Here is a 19,395-nt window from a genome sequence, read left to right as displayed (position 1 = left end):
TTGCAAGTTGTGCCATTGAGATTGCAAACAGGAGAAAGCAAGCAACTGAATATGTGGGTGCTTTTAAAGTTAATGACAATAGTGTCACCGCGCACTTTTTTTTAGATAGATCAATCCACAATTTCTGCCTCACAAAAACAATTTGATCGAAAAGGGCTGGGCAAAAATCCAGATGTTTAGTAAGCAAGAGGAAGACCTTTTTCTTAAATTGTATAGTATTTTTAGATGACCGCTCAACCAGCGAGGGAGTATTGGCTAGGATAATCTTAGATAGTGGCAAGCCTCTGAGGGAAGGCTTATTGTAGGTAGCCGCTGGGGCATGATTATGCTTTTAGATGAGACTGTAGGCGAGCGATCCCTTCTAGTACCAAACAGTGTGCTAAAAAATAAGTGTGAGGCATTGTTTTCGATACTATTAAGTGCAAATGAAATAGGTATATTAGACGCCATTGGAGAGACACTAACTTCCAGAGCAGTACTACATTTTTACTGGTGGTGCAGCAACATTAACTAATGCAATTGTCCTTAAAGCCTCCAACGTATTAAGAGATGACTAAATATGTTCCAGCCTCGCTAATGTGGCTTGTCAAGTTCACTAATTAAAATGGCCAGTCTGTCAAACAGTCGCTCTGTGAGCACTGTTTCTAATGCACCTGGCCAAAACTCCCCTCCTTCAGTGTTAACACCCGTATCACAGGTGGTAGTCAATTTCTGCCCCTTCCTCTTAACCTCTGGCTCAATAGGTAGAGGGATGTGATTAGTAGAAGGAAAAAAAGGCAGCGGCTTCTACTAGCTGGGCATAAACGGAGACATTGTCTGCATGTCCTCCAATGTTTCCAGTTTCCCTGTTGAGCACTCTCATAGCCCACACAATACATTTGTTGCGAATACTATTATTAGTGCGCTGTTGGTCTGTGAGCATAGGTTGCCAGTGGCTGTACACTTACCCATTTTCTCCTGGTCATGAAACGCCTTCGGTGGGATCACAGATGAAAGAGGGTGGCTCGACCTGGCGTAGCTTTGGCACGAATGAGCACAGACTCATTTGATTTCTTCGACAGTCGGTCAATTAGTTGACTTTCTGAGCATCAGAGCAGACACATCCTTAGGCATCATCTTGCCAACCACAAGCTGTGTCTTCATTCAGAGGTGGCACAGGGTGTCTCTGCCCAGTGGGCTGTCCGAGGTAAACCAGCACAGTGTCTGACATTTTTCACCTTGCAGTTTCCGCATGAAGTTCCCTAGGAGATGCTTCCCAACTTTGGAGGGACTTTAGCCTTTATTTGTGTGTTTCTGCCACTACTGCTCATCTCGCTGGTCCTGAGGAAGGTCAAGTGGGACAGAGCACAGCTCATCCTGATAGTGCCTTGGAGTCTGGTAGTCAAATCTACTGAATTTGAGCACATACCTGCCACTCCCAACTAATGTTCCTGGAGGACCCCTTGTCCCAGTAACAGCAACATCCTGCACCCTAACATCTGCATACTACACTTCCATATGTGGAGATTGAGCTGAACCAGTTGAGTGGTTTTGATTTGAGCTTAGAGATGGTGGCTGTGATCTTTGTTTGATGTCCTTTTGTTCATTTTATGTCTAGCCTAGGGGTTAACGTTACTTCCCAGCACTTTTGACCTTTCTGCGTTTGCTTGATCCGCTTTCCTTATTCAGTTGTGCTGTGTTGTTCGAAATGGCTTACATATATGTTTCTACCTTTGCCTTTTTTGAATGTCACAGTATGACCCTAATTTGTTCTTGCTTTTATGATGTGCACACCTTTTTTGAGACAATGCACACTTATTCTCTGAGGTTATTACATCTTAAAATACTTTTCCTTATTGTGATTATTTCTGGGCATTGTGGCAGTGAGCTGCAGGTGCTTTCTTTCCATCATATACCACCTTCTTTTTGTGAAAGTTTGTTCTTATAGCAATGACATCAGTTCTTCCACAGGCAGCGTTGCCCTTCCATTTGGGCAGTCCATCCTGCTCCCTGTGTTTTTTCTCTCCACCACATCCCTCTAAGAAGGAGGAAAGACTACACAGACAAAGGCTATATCCTAAGTGGGCCCCTGTTTTCTACATTGATTGGGCGAAGGTGCACCAGATGGACAAGCAATTATTTGTTGGATTCACTGGCACAAACAAAAGAAAGGCCCTCCAAACACAGGCCTTATCATAGTGGATTGACCTTTTTATCAAGCTGTGTTTTTCCTTGGCAAGTAGGAGCATCCTGAAGGCTTTTGGGCTCATTCCACTAGAGCGAAGACTGCTATTATGGCATTTTCTATGGGTGTTCTGGTGTTGGACGTCTTCCAAGCTGCTTCATGGAAGTCCGTCCACACCAGGTGCCATTCCTTTGATTACCAGGTCCACAGGGAGGGCCATTTTCCTGCTCTGGCCTGTAGGACTTTCTTGTATAAAACCAACTCATCAAGCCAACCTCCCTTTTGCTGTTACTGTTTGGTATTGATTTAAAAGGTGAGGAATATGTGGCTAGAAGTAAGTATCACAAGAACAACTTACCTTCTGTAATGCTCTTTCTGGTTAGTGCTCTGCTTAACTGCAGATTCCTCACTGCCACTTTTTTGTTCTTTGGAGTGGCCTTCCTGTGATTAATAAGATCACAAGTTAGGTATTGCACACTATTTATTTCTGGAATTGTCAACTGCTAGGTGTCTGAAGGTGCAGAAGGTGTGAAAGAGAAAACTGACATTAGTGCGCAGGGTTGTGCTTATGTATGACTTCATGCTGCCAGAAGTTTCCAGATCCTGCATGGCACCTGGGACATGAGAAATCTGCAGGTAGACTATCCACCCGAAGGAGGCTTACTGACAATAAGTAGCTTGCTCATTTATTACTTCTGAGGTATTTTATGGGAGCTAAAATAATTAAACCGTTTACTTCTAAAGGTTTTAAAAAAATGTAAAGCTAGTCAGAGATAACAATTCTATGTTGATCTTACCTCCTACATACAATTTCTAACTCCCCAAAATCACTTTGTCTTTCAAAGGTTTAAGCATAATTTAAAAAGGTACTCGTGTCTTCTACACATGCACTCCACTTTTTTAGGGATTCTCAATAACTATTTAACCCTTTTTAATAGCATATGTGTCGTTTTTCCCCTAAACAATAGACTGGTTGAACATTTTTAACTTCAGTGTTTTAAGTAATCCCATCATGTTTTACCAAATTACATGATGAGAAAATCTTAACACCCATTATGTAATAATCAAAAGTTTTTATTAAGTTTATACATAGCCAAAAAGAACAATAGTAAAAGCTGACTGATTGTTCCAACTTCTACAATGTTTTTCACACTTCGAACTTTTAAGAAGCCTATGAGTTTTTAAAGATAACTTAACCAACAAATTTAACCTAAAATAACCCACTGCAAGTATGTTTCTTCAAATTAAGTTCCAAAGTTGCAGATTTAAACCACAACAAATACATTCCGGTAATGTTTTTTCTTGAAACGAGGTTCACTAACTAATGCTAAATTTCAAAACGTCTGACATCTTCTTATGAGAATTTCTTAATACCGCAAGCCTCCGGACACTGTTCTGTACTTTCAAAAGCGATATATCCTCCCTTACCAGTATCATGGCTCTTTTAGATTTCTGATTTAAGTAAGCAAAATGAAGCTACAACTGCATATGATCATCAGGATTTAAACACAAGAAGGAGGGCAGGATTGCCATGAAATGGGTCCTATTGTTAAATACACTATTCCTTGAGGCATTATTTCTAGATTAATTTTGTGTTTTGTACTTGGTTGTTCGATTTTTAAGTATAAAGCTCAGTCTGAGCTGGACGACTACTTTGGCAAAGGGATGGTGAGGTCAAAACTTTTTTGTATGTGAATAATCATCTGCAAAAGGCACATATGAGATAGAGGTTGTTGAGAATAAATACTATTCGGAGGAAAAGCTCAAGCATTCCCATCAATCACTTTTTGAACATAAGTGGTAAGCACTTACTCTGCCTAGGAACGCAAGCCTCACCCCACCAATGAGGACCTGTAAGGCTGCAACGTGAAGGGGTTGCTTCTTTGTCTGTACAGATGGGATAGGGCAATTCACGCTAGACTGCTAACTTGGGTAAAGACTGATGTGCATGAGGTTAACTCTTTTCTGTTATGACAGAGGCAATCTGAAGTAAACAAAGCCAGAGGAAATTCCAGTGATTGAGTGTTGGTTTAACATTTCTATCCATCACTTTTTGTATAAACTGGCTTATATCTGAATTATTGCAACCTTTTATTTGCTAGAATTTTCAATGCAGCAACAGCTTTGCTACCTCGCCATTTAAACTATATGCTCTGTTGATGTAAGATGTATTTTAATTGATGCTCTTTTATGTCTGTCCTTTTTCTGCACTGTTGAAAGTTTCAAGTCCGTATGACTTAATTTACTATTTCATGTTTATGTTCAATATATGCATCACAGATCTAGCTATAACTAAATGAAAGCACTAAATGAACTATGTATGACCTTCATCTCAGACTCCTAATTAAAATATTTGTATAATTTTGAATTATGGTTCTGTTTTTAAAATACAACTATTCTAGCCTGTAACTAATCCATTCTTTCTTGGCAGAGAAATCTTATTGCTGCTTTTGTGTGATTCAGATCCTCCAACTCTCCTGGAGACCAGCAGGTATGCTATTTGTGAAAACGTTTTGAGCATTTGATTTGTTGCATGAAATAACAATTCTAATGTTTGCAAACAGGTAAATGATCATTTCATTGATTTGCTAACTGGGAACTACTTTATTTAAAACGTCTCCTGTGACAGATGTCACTGCTACTCTATCACGCACATCTTGAATATAGATAAGTCTTACCTTTGTCTTGCATTTGCCAGAAAACGTTGGGACATTCAGTTGCCTCTGTTATGTTGGTTTCCATCATATCAGGCTATCGTCTGTGGGAAGGAAGCCCCAATTTAAAAGGATAGCATTTCATTGGGAGTCCGAGACTAGAGATTGGTCTATTTTATTCCTCTAAAGTAAACTATGTGCATGACTGATTTAGAACTTGCATTTTAACCAAAGACAACGTAATTCACATGCAATCTCTCATATTTGAAGACCGATACTAGAATTTCACTGTTGCACTGTGCATGTAGTATTGTTTTTATTTTATTTTTTTGTTCCATTAGCAGCAGCACAATACAGCAATCAAACACATAGTTTTCCATGATGAATAGCAATGCAATAGCCCCTGAATGTGACAAGTTTGCAGATAACAGTTCCACAACAGTGCATATCTTCAACATCCACCGTCCCGCTCCCCCACCCTAGTCTGAATCTGAGGCATCGCCTTCAGGGTCCGAGGGCGGGTCACAGATGTCACCCCTATAGGAGTTCCACGCCCCCCATACTTTACTCCATTTACCAGGACAGCCCCGTCTAACAAAGGCCGACCTCTCCGCAAACATGGCCTCGTCCATGTCCGTGCCCCAAGCAGCGAGGCGCGGCAGTTCCCCTGACCCCCATTTTTGAGCTATGTTGCGCTTGGCTATCATTAATCCTAATGTGGCCCAGCCCTGCGCCAGGCGCGAGAGGTCGTTAGGTTCCCATATATTCAGCAGGCAGCGCCTGGGCTCCGGCGCCAGCATGACTCCCCCTGACTGTGACAGCATGTGCATCACCCCCCGCCAGTACTCCTGAAGCACGGGGCATTCCCATATGGTATGGAAGAAGCCTCCCACCTCCCCGCAACCACGCAGGCAGAAAGGGTGTGTCGCGCTGCCTATGCTATGCAGTGTGTGCCTGGTGTAATAAGAGCGGTGGAAGATGCAAAGCTGCACCAGCCGGAGCTTCGACGGTATACCCGCCTCCCGCGGCGAGGCCAGCGCCTCTCGCCATTCCGGATCGTCGAATTCCCCCACATCACGGGACCATTTCGCGCGGAGAGGGCCTATTGGGTCTGGCAGGTTGTTAATCAGCTTACGGTATGTAAACGATGTGGCCCTTTTCGGCATATACAGCCTTATGCATCAAGCCAAAATCCAGTCGGTAAAATACCGATTCCTTATTAGCTCCCGGTATTAAGGAAAAAATACCCAATCCCAATGCATCAACCCAAAAGCAGAAATCGGTATTTAAGGAATCCTTAAATAGCGATTCTTTAAATAGGGATTCCTTAAATACCGATTCCTTAAATAGCGATTGCATTTAAGGAATCCCAAAGTGAGATTCCTTAAATGCAATGCATCAAAGTTAAAAAATTAGCGATTTCGCTAATAAGGGGAGCAAATTACCATGAAGATGAACTGCATGGTAATTTGCAAAAACTTTGAAAAATGCACTTTTGTGCATTTTTCAAAGTGTCATGTTGCGCACACACATGCCCTTAGAGCATGTGTGTGTGCAACATATGTGCACATATCATTTTCAGGGGTGCAACAGGGTGTCCTTTTGACACCCTGGCACCCTTGAAAGTGCTCCAGCTATTAGCGATTCGGTAATACCGAATCGCTAATACAGAATGGCTTTACATTCATTCCTATGGGCCTCCAAGCCCATAGGAATGAATGGGTAGATATTCCTTATTACCGATTCGGTATTACCGATTCGGTAATAAGGAATGTTAAGGAATCGCTATTTGAATAGCGATTCCTACATGCATAGCCTTTTGCTATTCCTTATTAGCGATTCCTTATTTTTCGCTAATAAGGAATCGCAAATGCTAATGTTGATGCATATGCCCCATAATCCGTTAGTAACCGGTCCTCCAAGGGCGATGCCTCTGGTACCGCCACGCCCGGTGTTAGCCGTGCCAGCAAGGCGTGTTTAATTTGCGTGTATCGGAACCATTCGGCTGGCGCCAGTTCATATTGTTGTTGGAGACGGTCAAATGTGATCATGTCATTCCCATGCCACATGTCGCCAATCGTAGAGATCCCTATAGCGTCCCACTTGTCAAAGCCCCTGGTGTGTCTAAGCCTCCCGAGTTGCCTGGTGTCCCACAGAGGTGTGAGCTTGGTCAGGACCCCGCGCCACCCTACCTTGGCCTGCGCTGCATGCCATATGGCAACCGTCTGTCTGAGAGGGCCGACGAGCGCAGGAGTCAGTCTACCATCATACAGGGCTGCCAACACACCTCGCTCTCCCAGTACGGCCCTATCTGCTTTGAATGCCGGGTCCGTATGCGGGACATGAAGCCACTGGTTTATTACTTTGAGCTGCGCTGCCCAATAATAAAGCTGAATGTCGGGAAGCGCTATCCCCCCGTCATACCAGCCGCGAGTCAATTTGGACTGCGCTATGCGCGGCGGTCTGCCAACCCACAGGAGGGTAGTCACCTGTGCCGCTATCGCGCGGAAGTAGTCTGGCGGTATGCGACACGGTGTGTTTTCCAGTACGTAAACGAATCGGGGCAGGGCCATCATTTTAAAGAGGGCCGCCTTCCCCAGCAACGTGAGCGGTAGCGTACCCCAGTGACGCACATCGCACCTGAGACGGTCTAGTGGGGGCTGCAGATTTAGTTTTAGGAAGTCCGCGGGGCTTGCCGTGATGTGGATACCCAGATACTTAAACGATTCCGCCGCCGTCTGCAACGGGCAGTCCACGGGGAGCACATAAAGCACCGATTTCGACCAATTGATAGTATAACCGGACGCTCGCCCGAAAATGTCACAATATTAAGTAGTGCGAGGATTGAGCGCCTCGGGGAGTAGAGATAGAGCAGCACGTCATCCGCATAGAGGGAGATACGATCCTCCCAGTCATTCGTCCACTTAAGTCCCCGAATTTGGGTGTTCCCAGCGGATCCAAGCCGCCAAGGGCTCCAGCACCAGAGCGAAGAGCAGGGGCGACAGGGGGCATCCCCGTCGGGTGCCACGCGTCAGTGGGAAGTCTCCAGATATGTGGCCGTTCACGGCCACATGGGCCATTGGGTGAGCATATAGGAGCCGGACCCAGGCACTACATTTGGGTCCAAAGCCCAAATGCGACAGTACGGCAAAGAGGAAGGGCCATTCGACCATGTCAAATGCCATTCGCGCATCCAACGAGAGCAGCACCGCCGGCTCCCGCACCTGCCCCACACGGGCCAACACTCCGTGTAATCGCCTCAGATTAAGGGCCGTGCTCCTGCCGGGCATAAAACCAGATTGGTCTGGGTGCACAATGTCCGGCAAATGCGGTGTTAGTCTGGATGCCAAGAGTTTCGCGAGGATCTTCGCCTCCGCGTTCAGCACCGAGATAGGGCGATAGGAGTTGCACTCCGATGCCGGCTTGCCAGGTTTTGGAATAGCCACGATAGTGGCTGTCCGCTGGTCCTGCGGGAGTACACCCGCTCGGAGACTATGCATGTAGTATTGTTGACATTTTTTTAGATCTCACAACTAAAAAATATATTCCGATCTGACTGCACTGTTCTAAGTTTCTAAATTCTCTTCATGTAAATTATGTTCCTAATTATTGCACTCGATATTGGAAAAGCAGATTATTGTATATGATATGACATTTTCCTAGTATTAAAATAATATTCTTGTTACGTAAAAGTGTTCTGTTTATGGATAAACATTTGCTCCTCCCTGGATGTATCTCTCAGGGTTTTTTTTAATTTGAATTGAATTCCTTTTCATATATTCTGCTTTAGTGTCCTTAAAAGGTTTCATAGATTCAAAGTGGTTAATAAAGTTATCTCTATGAATACTGTAGGAAACATATTATTTTTGGATTCCTTGTTTCTAGAAAAACATGAGCTGGTGTATTGTATGAAGGAGATATTATAGTTATGCTGCTTAGTGATGTTTGCTGAGGGCAATGAAAAGGGCTTCTTTAAGCCTCTCTAGTTTCTCTGCTTCTCTTTAGTCTGACTCCTGATTTCTTAGCTCCTTCAGTTACAACCTGACTTCCTTTTTGAGGATTTAATGGTGTATGTAAGCGAGTTATTGAATGTCACAGATGTAGCTAGGAGAAAGTGTGATTGCAAGAAGTAATGTGAAACTATGAATGACAGAGAAATTAGTTTGGAGTAGAACATAGCACATGAAAAAGTGTGATCTCAGAAGTCTACAAGGACCGCTAACATTTATGGGTTGTGACCAGGGCAAGTCTGGCAACAAGTTACTTGACAAAGTATCAAATAGCGGTAAATAAAAAATTGATCATCAGGTGGGATAAATGTACAATTATAGATTTATAAATGTACATTAAAAGAAGTCCAACTCGGCGAAACCTATCACTTCATCCCTTGCTATGCAAAATATTATGTTCTGAAAAGAAATAACATTTTGCAACAGCTTTACAGAGTTACTATCAGAAAGGATGTTTCTTTGTTGACCAGAGCCAGCTAGAAACATATTTCTGAAACAAGCATTTTGTTTTAGGAAGAAAGAATATTGGCATAGAAAAACCTTTGTAGGTGGTGCAGCATATGATCAATCCTATTTGAAAAGATGTAGACTGATTTACTATTGCACCAAAAAAGAAAGAAATCTCAATCAGTTTTCATTTGATTTCCGAACGAGAATGTAAATGGACAGCACATAGAGGATACAATTATCATAGTTCAGCAACTGATGTACTGGACAAATTGATAGATTCCCTTGTTATCACTCTTTCTGAGCTCATTTAGATAATGGCACCTGTGAAACCCACTTAATATTTTAAAGACTTTCTTTTAGCATGAGTTAGTAAACCACATTGACACACACTAATCAGTCCAAACTCATGTTACAAATAACTTTACCTCTTAGGCACCTGTCAAATATAGCCCATGTGAACTACTTACTGATTGAAGAAATCCTTTCTTAACACACCTTTTCGTATCGCTTCTTAATTGACCGCAGTTTAAACTCCTGTTTCTATGGGAAGGAATGTAGTGTTAGATTATCAGTTTCCTTCTTCAGAACTCTTTGTATATCTGAAGGACATAAATATGAAGAATGGAAATGATTAGTACCACATTTCTCAAGTGAGCTGTGAAATTGGTTTTAAGGACCTAAAAAGAATAGAAACATGGCTCCTAAATCAGTCTCCTGGAGTGCCACATCTGTAATTATTTCATTGCTTTTACAATTAAAAAGGTGAATCACAGGGCAACAATATGGAGAAGGGATGCGAGGGACAAGCAGTATGTAAGAGAAAGAGCAAGAAAACATTACAAAACTGTGTAATGCTGAAAGAAAGAGAAAAAGGTAGCTTCCTTTTGTTGGCTGTGGAAGAATACAATAGCAAAATCATAAAAAGCATTCAGCCAATAATTTTTTTGTTTTTCTATAGTTGCCATAAGTGGGGAGGGTATGCCTAGACATGGTATCTGTGCTCACTATGCCACTGGATTCAAGCTTGCTTGGCTGATGAGGGTGATACCCCGAAACCGGTCTTAGGATGCCTGTTTTCCAGTTCAGGGATGAGCTGGCCTTGCAGTTCGGGCTGGACTGTTCCCATGAGGAGCAGGGTCAAGGCCGATTTGCATATGTCTGGGCTTTAAACTGGGGTGGCGTGGTGAGCAAAAGCATGAGGGATTTAACCCGGATCGGTGACTTGGGGTAAATATTTGATTTGTTCAGCATTCCATCCATCTTTTGTTCTGTTTGCTTTCGTCGGTGTAAGTGGGAGCACTATGCCCAGACGTGGGTCCTGTGCTCACTGTGCTACTGAATTCAAGCTAGCCTGGCTGATGAGGGGGTGATACCCTGAAACCGGTCCCAGGATTCTTGTTTCCGGTCCTGGGAGTACCTGGCCTGGCAGTTCGGGCTGGACTGTTCCCATGGAGAGCAGGATCAATACTGATTTGCACATGGCTAAGTCTAAACTGGGATGGCGTGGTGAGCAAAAATACGATGGCTCAAACCCAGGTCTGTGACTGCGGACAAATGTTTGATTTGTTATGCATTCCATCCATTATTTGTTCTTTTTGTTTTTGTGGAAGAATACAAGCCATCCAATCTAAAGAATGGGAAACTGACTATACTCCAGGTAAATGACTAACACAAGAAGAGGAAGGAAAACAATCAATTAAGAAGTGAGCACATGAGATTGGCGAGAAAACCAACCAGTGATAAGCAGTGTGTTGACTTGAAGACCACTCTAAGAATTGGTATTATACTCAATAAGTCTTTCGATAACAGACAGCCAAAGCTGTCTGTGAGACCTGAAATGGCGAGAAGGTCTGAAACCTTAGAAAATCTCATAAATTAGTTCTTTGGCAGGAACGAAAGTGCACAAAGATAAGGACTGGCTGGACTTATCTGAGATCTGTACTTCGAATACCCAAAGACCTTTTGGGCCTAATATGTAAAAAAAAATGTAGCCCCTCAATAAAATAATGTCACAGGAGAAAGCTGGATGTCTCGTATTAGGTTGTTTTGTCAGCAGCTTGCCCAGTTTTGTTAATTTGAAGGACATCACTTATGGCAGTGAGCTGCAGTGGATCGAATACAAATTATAAAGGTAATCCACAAAAGGCAGCACGGATGGAGCACAGCATCCAAATTGTCGGCCTAATCCGTTGTTAAAGTATGACACTCAGTTTTGGAGTGATACGCGTACTCCTTTATTTTCTGACTGTATGCAAACTGGCATCATTTCTGAGTCCTAGCAGGGTTCAGTATTCCATCTGATTGACAAAAAAAGGTTCTTCAGTCAGCTGACTGCCTGGTTAGATGTTGACCAAAGTATTTTACAAAAAATCTGCAAAGCAAGTTAGAAGATTTGCTGTTCTTCTTTATTCATTTTGTAAAGCTCAAGTCTGCTTTTTACAGGGCTGACAGAGGACTGCTTTGATCTAAATGAATAGCCATGGGTGGTCCCAAGCAATTGTTGGATGTTATTTCATTTCTTTATTAAAAGCATGGGAGAAAGAAACTATGAATAAAGACATTGCTTTCACTAACAAGTTCCACTAAAAGCGTTTAAAATAAGTGTGTGTATTGACATTACTTTTGTTTAATATTTTTATTGCTGATTTGGATAGTACATTGCACTAGGAACACTAACCCCCCACCCCCCCCACCCCGAAAAAAAAATAGAGGCCTTAATAAGTCTCTTCATTACAATAGACTGATGGCATCGTATTGATTGACAGAACTGGGAAAGGTATACACACACACTAAATGATTCTCTTAGCCAATTATATGATCATTAATCCCCTAAAAACGTGTTCTTTTTGGAAGAAAGTTATTAAATCTGGGTTATTGCTCCTAAAGAGTAAAACGTTTGCGAAGGTGGCACACTATAAATATCTATGGATCTGATTTACTGGGTAAAGGGGCCTTTTCAACCATCTTTTATCTTCAAATCTAAAAGCCAACTCATTGTAATGAAAGGTCTCAGATCTCCCCTGGACCAAGGTATATACCGTCACTTTCTCAGGGAGAGAATATCAGTTCCAAACTTATGAAATATATACACAGCACTTCCTAAGGTGGACAAATTTCCACACTCCCCCAAAGGCAAGGCAAGAAAACAATATCACATGAGTCTCCTCTAGAACAAGGTAACACACACAACACTTCTCAAGAGCGAGATATACTTTGCACATCACTTGCCAGGAGTAGACCAACTTCCTATAACACAATTACCTACTAGAAGGGAATTCACCCATCCTTCTACAACAGAATACTTGGCCAAGAAGAGTCCACACCCCCCTACTACAAGGAAAAGACAAATTCAAACATATGGAATATATAAATTTATTAACACGATACTTCAATCACGGGCAGGCCGAATATATATTGATCATGGCAGACTCTCACATATCAAATAACCGATTAAAATACACAATCAAAGCAAATATATATATATATATATTACCTACTGGCGGTCGCCAGTAGGTAGTTATAGTTAGGACCCCTTTTCCATAGGAAATCCGCAACATTCTATTTTGAATAACTTTGGCGCCGGTCGACGAATCCTCGCGAATTTCTCAAAATAGGTGGGGCGCTACGCTCCGCTCCTACCCTGAAAGTCTCGGGAGGATTCGTCAAGCGGGGGCTGAGATAAAAGGGGGGTCCCAAAATGCGTTTTTCCCATGCATTTTTCCATAGGACCTTTAGACAGGGCTACAGCCCGAACGGCTGAACAGAATTACTTGAAATTTGGCAGAGAGGTAGTCCTCAGGTCAAGGAAGTGCCTTTTGTAGGTTTGGTGTAAATCTGTTCAGTAGATTCTGAGAAAATAGCCTTTAAATCAATATATATATCTGAGCCAGCTTACGGTACGCTTACCGTAAGCTTACCGTACGCGTACGGTGGCGTGCGCGAGCGCGATTCTGATTGGCTCTTAGATCTTAGTAAACATTCGAATCGGCCGAAACCAGGAAGCGGCGGCCGCCATTTTCTCTCTCGCACTGAGAGTTAGGTTGTCAAATAAAACTAATACACATGTAAAGGAGCTGTTTTGACAGCTCACACACACATAGCCATGATGAGGGAGTCCCCCAAGACCCCCCAAGGGCAAAAAAGCCATTTTTATTTTTTCGAGAATTTCGCCGATTACGCTTACCGTACGCGTACGGTTAAATTTTTTTTTAAAAAAGACACTATCCACACTCTCCCCACCCCCTGTGCTTTTGGTGGCCGCAGGCCACCAAATGTGCAGTGCTTATCAGTATAGTGAAAAACCACAATATTTTTAACAAAAATAATCAAAGAAAAAATTATCCACACTCTCTCCACCCCGTGTGCAAATGGTGCCCGAAGGGCACCATTTGTGCATGGCTTATAAGCACCGTAAGCACAGTAAGCACCGCGTGCTTACTGTGCGCGCACGGTGCGCAAAGCGCACCGTGCGCGCACGGAACGAACTGCGTTAAGTGGGCGCGCACGCCACGAATGGCGTAAAGTAACTTAGCATTTAAAAAACCGTACAAATTCACTGAAAAAACCATAGGTTTCACACACGTTATAGTTAGGAATTAGCATTTAAAAAACCTTGCAAATTCACTGAAAAAACCATAGGTTTCACACATGTTATAGTTAGCGGAAATTTTACTGATAAAAAACCAGTGAAATTCCCCCGTTATAGTTAGTGCAGGCAACTATAACTCACGCGACCGCAATCTTCTGCTGATGACATATGTGTCTTTATGAAAAAAAAATATTTGTAATATATGTATAGCTAAAAATGTATGGAAGAAGACATGGGCAAATAAGTGTCTAAATACAGTATTAGCATCAGCAGAGGATTGCGGTCGCGTGAGTTATAGTTGCCTGCACTAACTATAACGGGGGAATTTCACTGGTTTTTTATCAGTAAAATTTCCGCTAACTATAACATGTGTGAAACCTATGGTTTTTTCAGTGAATATAAATATATATGAATGGATATAAGAATTAGAAAATAAGAAGGAAAGGAAAGAATCAGTAAAGAATCAAGAGACAGTTAGTAGCAGAGATACCTCATCTACTGCTTCATCATTTCACCCCACTTCGCTCAAGGGGAGTCCATTGCTTGAACCGGGTGAAAGCTCAGAGGTGACACCAGCCCCCACTCTTCCGTGACAACACGTCTGCTCCACGGCGTGAACTTCCACCAGGCCAGTGTAGGCTCCCCTTTTTAATACAAATTCAAACACAACGAAGCTTCTAGCAAGCCTCACCCCCTCGTTCTCATGAGAGCCCGTACCAGCCTGCTCCAAGGCCACTGCATCGGTTGATCAGGCCTTTGCTATGGCTCCGAGACAGACCGTGTACATTCCTCTGATAAGAACCAGTTCTCTCTAGTCAGTAAAGTGCGAAAAACAGGAGAAGAGCAGAACATGCCCTCCTCACCTCTGCAGCTTCGTGCAGGCACAGAAAATAGCATGAAAATGGAGTTAGTTAAGCCATGCACACAAAGGCCCAAAGCAAGATGGAATCAGAAAAGCAAGGATGACATGAAACCATGTCAAAGGCAATAGTCAGCACTGCCATAAAGCAGGGTAAAGTCAGAAATCAGAATGACATGAAGCCATGTCAAAGGCAATAGTTCAACACATAATTCACATAACCCAAATAACACTATAGACTTTATCCCTCAGTATACAACATTGAGCACATGTGTGCACCACCAACCACAACACTGCACCTCAACATCCCATACCTTCTATTCTTGGCAAGACTATTCTACTAAAAGACAGCAAGATTACAGGACAGAAGAGAAGCAGGCATATGCAAACCCATCCTACATTAAGGCTAGGGTAACATAACACACTTAAGTCAGTACAAAATGGTGGTGGTTGAGGGTCATCATAGGGTGTCAGACCACAAAAGTGGCTTGTTCACTACACTCATTCAACATTGGACTTCGAGCCTTAGCAGTGGCAATATCAAACCTTTCATTAGAGCTCCTTGTACCAACAATTAAAGGCAAGCTATTGCCACCTTTAGCTTACAGGCAGAGATTTCAAGGGCAAACTATCAAACTTTATTGATGCAACCCAAAGTAACCCCTAGACAGGCCTGTTTGAATTGCCAGGATCAACTTTGCCTGCCCGAATAAAGCTGCAGTTTTGTCTGTTCAAACAATAAAAGGTGCCCTTAAATCTGCTTCTTTTTATGAAAGCGCGTCTTGTTCTGGCAAAAAGAAAGGCATGTTTAGGGCTAAGCTCTTGCAAGGAGAGACTTATCCAGCTTTACTTGGTGATTCCTTTCTAGCACCCTTTAAGTACAAGTTAATTTACTACTGATACGGTTTAATACCCACATCCAAAATTAAAGACCTGCCCTAACCCAGGCTCCAGGAGGTCTATTAAAAGGTGTCTTTTGCTAAAACTGTTTGCACATAATTAGGTTTGATTGAAGAATAAAGGAAATAGCTCCCTGCATTGTTTACTCAATTTAACATTCAACCATGTCCAGAGGGAGTTATTGTTTTACCTCTAAGGGAAACATCTTCAAGTTGTCGGAGTACATCAGAAAAGTTAAAGTTAAGAGATCGAACCAATGGCACATAAGTATTATCCTCTATGCCACAGAGATTAATAGATGTTTTAATTTTTTATTTGATGCCCAAGGATGGGCTAATTGAACCGAGATAGTCACTTTGCTACATAGTTACCCTACATGGCCAATGTGTAATGCTATGCAATGTGTTTTGTGTATTCATGCTTTGTTTTATATTTTGTTTTATTTGAAAAACGCAATAAATAATACATTTCTTTTGAAAAAAAGGGCGGGCTAATTGCTGCCTAACAACAGTTTCTTAAAAAAGCTTGAGGAACTGCTCTGTGGATATAATTCCAGTGCCATCACCCTCTTCTTCAGTGAAAAAATTGCCTTCTGATAGCACATCAACAACACCAACTGTACTTCAATTCTTACACCTAGCCCCTCCTGTAGAATCCAGGAATGATCATCCTTCAATGACCCATCTCTCCCAGATCTTCCTGACATAAGCAACTCCCATGATGCCACTCCTTATGAAGATGATACCTTATCATTGTCCTTCATCTACGCTCTCTCTGGGGATGCTTTCTTACCCCTACTTATCAATTCCTCCCTCAGTGAAGTCCTCTTCCCAGAAGCTCTTAAGAAAGACCAGATGCTTTCACACCTAAAGAAACCTGCACTAGACCCTGATGAACTTGCCAACTATGGGTCCCTCACGTACTACTATTCATCAGCAAGATCACTGAAAAAACAGTCTATGTTCAACTCCAAAGTAATATATAAATGGTAACAATCTCCTGCACAACTACCAGTCTTCAAGGCTTCAAATCATGCTGCAGCACGGAGACCTTACACATCGTAGATGATGCCTTCTTGGCCACAGATAAAAATAACCCCTTCCTCCTGATATTGCTGGACCTCTTGGCTGTCCTTGACAGTGACAACCATCCCACATGGACCCTTCAGTCTTGAATGGGATTTACCAGCAGTGTCTTCACTGGTTCCCACCCAACCTTTCCAACTGACACCAGTTTGTTCATATGAGCACCTCTAGGTCACAAAAGATCTGTATAATCTGTGGAGTCTGCTAGGGCTTCATACTGGCCCCTGACATGTTTACTCTTTACATAAAGCTGCTTGGTGCTCTACTCACAGGTAACCATATCAAGATTCGACAATACGCCGATGTTACACAACTGTCCTTGAAAGGCTTCTCTCTGCTTTGAACATCCAATTTCTCAAACAATGCTTGCACATTATCCATATTTATAGTGCCTACCTGAAGCTCAGCCCAACCAATTCCTGTTATTTGCCAAGAACAATAAACAAGACACAGTAAAAACGTATCTCAGTGAGATGAACCTAAAGAGACTCGACTTTCACCTAACGCAAAGTCACTATGATTCTCCATGGACACCTACCTTACTTTCAATGATCACATTGCCAGAAAACTAAAGACGGCCTGTTACCAGGTGTGTGTTATTTAGAAAGTCAAACCATTTCTTCCAGAAAATGACTGCTGTTCAAGCTGTCATACTCTTGCATCTGGATAGTGGTAATACCTTACTCCATGGCCTCCCAGACTCTACACTGGGACCACATAAGGTTTCCTACATAGTGCCGCCCGTCTCATCTAGGGCCAGAGGAAATATGATGACATCACCCCCTTTCTGGTGGAATTCCATTGGCTCCCCTTGCCGGCCTCCACCATCTTCAAAACCAGCTGCATAATTTACAAAACTATCATAAATAGCACCTGTGCTTATCTTGCATACAAGCTCACCATCAGCTAGGACATCATCAGACTGCAGAAAAGTAATGTAAAAAAAAACTAAAAAAAACAAGATAGCAGGTTATGGAACAGCATCGCAGAACCATCAGGATTCCCCTATCGCTGCTCTAATTTAGGAGAGAGTTGATGGCTCACCTCTTTAAAGAACACTGGATCACAAATGCATTAACCTTCCACAGCCCAGCTCCTTTCCTGTTCCTAGTTGCCTTTATGTGTGTTCTTGCCCATGTACAGCACTCCTCTGCCTTATGGCTCGGATCGTTCTATACAAATGCTATACTTACATACATAACAGTATTAGCTGCTAAGGTCTTGTGGATAACACATTTTTTACATTCTGTAGATACGAGTCTTATTGTTACCATTTTAAAGAATTCAGAATTTGAATTGGCTCCTAAAATTGCTTGTCTTAATTATGCATTTTATTAAATGTTTTATTGCTTTGCAATCTTTTTTCCTGCAAATAAATAAACAAACTAAAATCAGCTTGAATTGTGCTGTTATCCAGCTGGGGACTGGTTTGTTTTTCAAGCAGCAAATATTGTCCAATTTTTCATAGAGTTAGCAGCTTCTTTGTATCTTGAAGCACACAACAGAAAACAAGAGGCACATCCAATCCAGTATTTCAATATTATATGCTTGTTGATGGGTTCTTTTAAAAATAAATGACAAATTCTCTGATTAGAATAATCAAATCCATTTTGTTAGCTCTTATTTCCCAAAAAGTATAAGAAATGGGTGACAAAGTATTAAAATGAGTAGAATTATAAGAATACTTGAATTGTAAGCTTAATCTGATGTTATATTTTCATACATTATTCCACTAGTTATATCACACCTTACTATAGTTCAACAAAGTATTTTCATGGGTTAATTTAAATGGTAATTACTTATAAACAAGAATACAGCATGGTTTATAAAATCAGAACAATGTAAAGCAACACAGGATCAACAGAATATTTATGGAGATGAAGTGTCATGATTGCAAACAATGCTAGACTTAACAGGATCTGAGCAGGTAGGCAAGAACCTTTAGATGATGGGGGACATTTACCCCAAAGCGAGGCACTGACCAGCTTTTTAAATCTCAAGTGATTTCACAGACAAGCATCCCATAATGTGAAAAAAACCGACCCATAGCAAACCAAGCATATGAAAAATGTTACCGTGCCCAAGCTTCAAAAATACTTTGCTACATTTATCTTTTTGATTCTTTCGAACCTCGACCCAAAACTACGCTTCTTCAAATTCCAGACCATGATAAAATCTATTCACAAACTTTGTCCACCAAGGAGGGGTCCACAAATGTAATTTTTGAGCTCCTTAGCTGCGCAAAATGATAAGGATGACCAGGGATGGCTGTCAAATGGCTGGGACAATAGCGGTATCTCCTTTATTAGTTCATTGGTTCATCCGTGGCAAGAGCAGTTTCCCTTAAAGTTATATTTTTCTCGATCATCAGTGTCGGAGGTCATTGTTTGTTTAATCCTGCCGGCATCACCATGGGCAGCCATCGACAGAACATGGTCAGCATACCACTGACAAATCAACTAGCTGATCAAAAGGGTGCTCCCATTTGCAGAGCAGTCAGCAGCTCTGTCTTCATGAAAACATACCCCCCACCCCCATAAATGAGACCGGAGACACCACAAGTTGGTAGACTTTATAGCTACCAATTTTCTGGATGGTGTTCAGGTACCATTAAAGCCGTTCAAGCAGATAATGACATAAATGCAGTGTGTATCCAGGAGTTTGAAAGTGCATGAGAAACTGTAG

The 19,395-nt window shown here is 42.1% G+C and overlaps 1 protein-coding gene across 2 annotated transcripts in view; it reads left to right on the top strand.

The window, feature by feature from the left end:
• SAAL1 (serum amyloid A like 1) overlaps window positions 1-19,395 on the top strand; it is a 305,196-nt gene that overhangs the window by 152,383 nt on the left and 133,418 nt on the right. For both annotated transcript variants that reach the window (XM_085648052.1, XM_085648053.1), the window contains one exon: window positions 4,596-4,655. In XM_085648052.1, the coding sequence (XP_085504178.1) occupies window positions 4,596-4,655 (60 nt within the window). The remainder of the gene's footprint in view (window positions 1-4,595; window positions 4,656-19,395) is intronic.

This window comes from Triturus cristatus, chromosome 3_2, assembly GCF_964204655.1.
Source record: "Triturus cristatus chromosome 3_2, aTriCri1.1, whole genome shotgun sequence".
Taxonomy (NCBI): domain Eukaryota; kingdom Metazoa; phylum Chordata; class Amphibia; order Caudata; family Salamandridae; genus Triturus; species Triturus cristatus.
The sequence above is the reverse complement of the archived record's forward strand: the minus strand, read 5'-3'. Positions and strand labels throughout refer to the sequence as shown.